The following is a 6,404-nucleotide window of genomic DNA, read 5'->3' on the forward strand; positions in this document are numbered from 1 at the left end:
CGATTCGTGGCTTTTGAGAAGTTATTTTCAGAAATAACTTAAAGGTTTTATGGACTATCTACATAAATCTAGTCCAAGTTTAACCAAAGCAGGTTTTGATCCAGGTCTAGATGTTTCTGTTTTCATGCAGTTTATACAGAGAAAAACAGTCATTTCATCCTTTTTTGCTAGGTTTAAAACAGCCTTAAGGCTCTAGATATGATTCTTAGTGTGACCATTTAAAGTTGTGTAACAACAGAGAATCAACAGATTTCCTTTTGACTTGAACTCTTTCTTTGCTGTGTATGTATCCAGTGATAATCATCTCTTAAACTCTGGGGTTTTGAGCACCTTCAGGACGACTATAAGCCAAAAACAACCCCCAAAACACAGAAATGACTTTACTCCCTGTACTGTCATCAGTCTCATCTGGTTAAACGTTTGGGCACTGATGGTTTTATAGTTTCCTCCCTTTTATAGCATCCTGGTGGCACCGAGCGGAGTCCTAAAATGACATCAGGCTCCTCCTTGGCGATGCCTGATTTACTGGGTGAAGTTGGCAGAGGATGATGATATTTCTGGAGCTTGCTGGCCGATTGGTCTGAGGATCCTACATTTCCATAAACAGGAGCTCCATATCCATATCCGAGTCCTCGCGTATATATACACCCCGGGGATGATTTCTTCCCACTGCCACTGGTCACTGCTGCCCTCCTCCTCGATTCTCCGTCTCGTCGTAGGTGAGGCCAGTTTCTCCTTCTTCCTCCTCCTCTTCCTCTCTGCATGCCTGAGCGGAGCTGGTAAATGGATACAAAGCAGCTGAGTGGAGTCAGTTAGAGTCTTTTTGGGGCAGTCCTGTTGGTAAAGTGCTAAGGTGATGAAGTCCTGACCTCTGGAGTTTGTTAATAAGTGAAGTGAAATGTGATCCAGGGTGAAGGAGAGGCCTGAATGCTGTGGGATGAGATCTGAAGGTTGTGTGTTGAAACAGGCTGCACAGAGATTTTAATGATGTGCCGAGCTGATTTGTTATCTCGTGACTTTATATTTGTACATTTATACTTGTTGTGTTGAGTCTAGTTGAAGAATTTGATTTCTGGTCTTTGGTTGCTCGAGATCTTTTGGATTTATGAGAAGATGAGGAGATCTTATTGTTTTAAGAGAATATGCTGCAGAAAATGTTAATCTTAGTGAATCTTAGCAGGACATTTGGTGTCAAATTCAGCCATCAAGACTTATTTTTGGCGAAAACAAGAACAAAATCTGCCTGCGGTTTAAGATATTTCTGCTTTATCTTGGTTCAGTTTCTGTTGCTGTTTCAGGAACTTTCAAGAAATTTGAGTCAGTGTCTGAAAACTAGAGAGTAAAGCTGATTGATTAAATGAAAATAACATTGAAACAAGTTTGTTGTGGAAACAGATTTTTCTTGGACTTACTCACAAAATGTTTTTTCATAGATTCACAGATGTTTCTTTAAAGCTTTAAACAAAGATTCTTCGAGTGCGTTGTCATTTTAAAGCATTTGTCTTGGAAAGATTCTAAATTTGATCGATGCACTTGAGCATTTCTGGAGCTTCAGTCTGGAAAGTTTTGAAATAAAACTGTTTCATTGTTTTCAGAGTTTGTACACTGTGAATAATGATCAATTGAAGTCTTAAATCTACCTGTGTGATGAGATCTTTTCAGCTTGTTTGAAGATTCTGACTTAATGAGATGGAAACTAAAACCTTGAATTATTTATAGTAAAAAAAAAACACTCTTGAAATCTGATTCTGGGACTGAGCAACTTGTTAGACAGATTTGTTCTTCAGTGTGTGAGGCGTTGTGTATTGACAGCCGGGTGTTGGCAGCTAACACGCTGCCGCAGCACATTTCTTCTCCGCGAAAGGAATTGAAGTGTTAACTCCCAGAGGATATTTGGTTTTGAACACCTGTAAAGGAGCTTATCGCGGGCGTCAGCCGCGACATTTGACCCAAACTCCAAACTCCAAACTCCAAACTTAGCTCTGCCACCACTCAGCTGCTCATCAACTGTTTTAATAGATCACATTTCATACAGAGGATGGTGTCTGATATATAAGCAGAGAGCAGATGATTCTCCCTCGTCTCAGTCAGTTTTTCTTCTGTTCTGTTTTTTCTTGTCAAACAGGTTGTGAAGAAAAGAAACCGCCACCATGTCTGAGTAAGTTTTGCTTCTTGATTGTTTATTATTGATTTTTAGTGCCGGAAAAATAACTCAAATCCTTTACTGCGATACAAGTAGTTTTCTGTGTGTCTTTTATGGAAAAGACAATGTGTTCATGTTTGATTGCAACAAAGATTCCTGCAGTTGTACTCAAGTTAAGAAGGTGAAATACTCTAGTATCCAAAGTAAAAACGTATTGTGAAGAATAAGTTTAGTTTTGGGTGCAAATGTGTCTCCAAATTTGGGGCTTATTAGGCTTCTTATATCTGTTGGAGAGAAAACGAAAGAAAGAAGGAAGGAAAGAAATAAGGATGGAAGGAAAGAAAGGACAGAAAGGAAAGATGGAGAGAGGGAAAGAGGAAAATGTAAAAGGAATGTGTATTTGTTTATGTTGACATTTATAAACTAAGCTGATCCTGAGATAAAAGACTAATTTACTTATGTTGTTTGTGATCCTTACAGTAAAAAGATGTCTTCGAGCCGCAGGCATCATCTAAAGGTAAGACACTTTCAGTCTGATGTTCATTTTCTGTCCGAGCCCGATCGGCTGACAGATGACTGATGTTGATAATCACTCTTCAGCTGCCGATCAGTCGATATGTTGTGAAAAAGTAAACTGTTCTGACGAAAGAGGAGCGCAGAACCTAAAACATAAAGTCATTTTTTTTAAAGTTGTCGTTCGAGAACACTGCTGAGTCAACACGTCTTTGTTAAAGGACTAGTCAGTCACTTTTTAATATGTAAACTGCAGGTATAAATATCTAAAAATCATTCAGCGTTATGTTATTTTCCTGGAAGATATCTGATTATTGATAAATAGCCAATTGATCAGTGATCTCACTGCACAGTACAGTTGCAGAAAACCAGCAGCTCAATTTGTATCTATTGTCGTAGGGTGTGTGTTGTTTGTGTTGTGTTGCATTATGGGTCAAATAAAGGTTGTAGTTATGTGATAAATAATACAAAATGTTACGTTCCATAGTACAGTATTACTGTATTGAGGTGAAGAGTTGTGATTATTGATTATCTGTGGCAGTACCGGAGTTATTGACATACCTCTGTAGTGCACTGTTGTTGTTGTTGTTGTTTATCTGAGACAGTTTAAAGCTCTGAGGCGCCACCTGCTGATGGAAATTGTCAAACACACACAAAGTGTTTCACAGTGTTTAAAGATTTTATCTCTTAAAAAGCAGACAGGAAGCTGCTGATGCAGAGAAAGTTTCATGTGTTGAATTATTATAAAATTCTAGATCCTGGAAACGAGTTACAATAAGTAAGATATTTAGTGTTTTGAATAAGTTTTTCTTACCTTTATTTAAACAAGAAGCTGTTTTTTAAGAGAGTCTTGGCCAAAATGGCAGCACAGTTACGTCACCCAAATCAAAGCAGAGCCAATATAAATTGAAGGCACCAAAAAAACCACAAAATGCATTAAAATGCGTAATTTCCTACAACGTTAAAGACACACTTTAACTTTGAACCTCTGTCTCACTGGTTGTTTTTTTCACTGTTGCACTGCCTCAGTTGTGAATCTGCTGCTACAGTTTATTTGGCTGATTAGCAGCTGGTGTGAAGCTGCATCAGTAGAGAAATTCAACCTGAATCAGAAATGATTTCACCTGCGGAAAATATTTCAATAAATACTAAAAAGTTGGAAGTTGGTCCAGACCTGAATGTTTTGGTGTGCGATGAGTTATTTCTTCTTCTTCTTGGTTTGTATGTTGAAGTGGGAGCTGGTGTCTGTGATGTTGGAACATTGTCAGCTGTTGACTTTAACCACAAACTCGACTTTTTAACTGTGATTCTCTGGATGAGGTGTTTGCTGATAATTTAATTATTTTCCATCATCATGTTTTATTCATTGTTAGTGATTCTGTGTTTTTAACCTCTGCTGGCTCAGGATCATGTTGAAGTTCCTTATGATGTGTTTGAGTTCCAAGTTGAATTAAACTTAATGGAGTCGAATATTCAGATTCCTATTTCATCAACATAAAAGCAGCCAGTAGTTAAAACAGTGACTTTGCCAAAGACTTGATAAAAAAATAGATAAACAAACCATGTTTGATGGTGACACACTGAATTTTGAATGTAAATATGCCAAATGTTACATGTGAAAAACATCATCTCTTCGCACGTGAAATTAAATTGAATTTCTGTGCAAAAATCACGCCAGTGTTCACACGTAGAAATCCTCACACATGACCCGAAACCTGGGGAACGACTGAGTGAAACCGCTTTAAAAAAGGTTGTTTTCTTCTTGTGTTGACTGTTATATTGACTCTCGCTCCATCTGTGCTGCAGAGTTTGATGCTTCAGATCGCGGCGAACTGGATTCAGCAGGAGAAAAAGGACCTCGTAGTCGCCAAGGCGGCCTATATGGCTGAGAATTGTCCCGCCCCCAACCTGAGCGGAGACCAGGCCGCCCTCATGGTGAGAGACGCTACAGCCTCAATTTAGAGTTACAGACTTGTGGTCTTCCTTTACACTTGACTGGAATTATCCTAAACTTAAGAAATTTGGCCTAATTATTCAAAAACGTGAGCCATAGCACAGCCAAAATAGTTGTGTTGGTCATGATAATACACTGAACAGTTAAGACTAGTAGCTAAAATAGTTGGGAGACTTCAGATTGTCCTACTTTATGTCATGACCTTTTATCTTCATCTCTATTTATGCTGATGATGTTAACTTATATTTGAGAGTCAGAAAAACTGTTAAGCAAGACTAAGAGTCTACAGCCATGCTGGCAGCTCTGTGAGGCTGTACTAAGGCACAGCAGTGCTTCTAGGTAAATGCTAACTTCAGCATATTAACATGGTCAGATGGTCATGCTAACATGCTGATGTTAAGCAGGTAAAATGTTTTTTGTTTACAAAAGTATGATGACCAAAGTTATTACAATGAATGCTGAAGGAGGTCTGAACCCAATTTCATGGTAATCCATTCAATAGTTGAGAGATATTTAAGTCTGGAGCAAAGTGGTGGACTGACGGATCAATATTGTGATGCTGCTAGCACAAAAAATGAAATGCATCGTAATTGCAGAGGATGTCATTAACAGCCTACTGTCATGAATATTAGAAGCTGTCGAAGTGTAATGTCCATCAGTGAAGGCTTGTGATCAGTAAGTACACATCACATCTGTCTGTGTCTTTAGGAAACCTGCAAAAAGCTGCACGCCCTCATCGACAAAGTGGATGAAGACAGGTACGACCTTGATGCCAAAGTGGGCAAGGCTGATAAAGAGGTACACCTCCACTTTTCCAGAATTTCATCAGACTTGTCCTTCAAACTAACTGCCGTTAGCGTTTACCACTGTTGTCTGCTCGGTCGCTCTCAGATCGATGACCTGAAGATCAAAGTGGTCGACCTGGCCGGAGTGAAGAAACCCGCTCTGAAGAAAGTACGCATGTCTGCAGACGCCATGCTGAAAGCTCTGCTGGGCTCCAAACATACAGTCAACATGGACCTGAGGGCCAACCTGAAGCAGGTCAAGAAGGAGGTGAAAGAGGAGGTGAGTCTTTACAGGAGGGAAACCACACAGGTGCAAAGACCGGAAACAGATGAATATACTGTTGACACTTGTTGACGGTGGACTGTTTGTGTCTTGCAGCCTGCGGAGGCGGTCGGCGACTGGCGTAAGAACATTGAGGACAAGGCCGACAGGAAGAAGATGTTCGAGACTTCCTAAAGAATTTAACTCCGCTCCTGTAGCTGCTCTGGGCTGTTAGCACTTTTTATGGAATTTATGGAATTTTTCATTGGATTGAAATACCTTTTGTTTCATTAAATCTGTCGGTTTCAACTTTGTCTGTTATTGTACATTTGTATAGCGAGCGGTTTAGATGAGAAATTACCCCTTAATTTCACGGTTCTCCCAAATATCAGGCCTTTATTTTGTAGCGTGAGTTTCCTTCTGTGCTGCTGTTCACTTTTGACAACGTCCTGCTCGTAGTGTTTCTGTAATAAATGTGTTTTGTTTCCTATATCTGCTGTCATGAGGTATTCTGTCTTTGACTCAGTGATGCACAACACTGCAGACGAAGCGCATGACGCACCTTAATGATCTGAATAGACAAAAGTTCATAAGATCGACGTTCAGTTTGTTTTTCTGTTTGTTTTAGTCGAACTTTAAAGAAAAACTCGCCCTGAGACAGAACTAATGCTTGTTTTTAAGTTTGTTAATATGAGTTCAGTGACCTAAAAGACAATTAATATATAAGTGAAAATTAATACACACTGA

General features: G+C 39.3%; 1 protein-coding gene across 1 annotated transcript; it reads left to right on the forward strand.

Moving 5' to 3' along the window:
- Positions 1–464: 464 nt before the first annotated feature.
- On the forward strand, positions 465–5,966 carry LOC139287114 (troponin I, fast skeletal muscle-like). Its single transcript, XM_070908099.1, has 7 exons — positions 465–719; positions 2,126–2,158; positions 2,624–2,660; positions 4,463–4,591; positions 5,319–5,408; positions 5,502–5,675; positions 5,775–5,966. Exons 2-7 carry the CDS (start codon positions 2,151–2,153, stop codon positions 5,850–5,852), a joined length of 516 nt encoding a protein of 171 aa, XP_070764200.1. The 5' UTR covers positions 465–719; positions 2,126–2,150; the 3' UTR covers positions 5,853–5,966.
- Positions 5,967–6,404: the final 438 nt, after the last annotated feature.

This window comes from Enoplosus armatus, chromosome 6 (assembly GCF_043641665.1).
Source record: "Enoplosus armatus isolate fEnoArm2 chromosome 6, fEnoArm2.hap1, whole genome shotgun sequence".
Lineage (NCBI taxonomy): Eukaryota > Metazoa > Chordata > Actinopteri > Centrarchiformes > Enoplosidae > Enoplosus > Enoplosus armatus.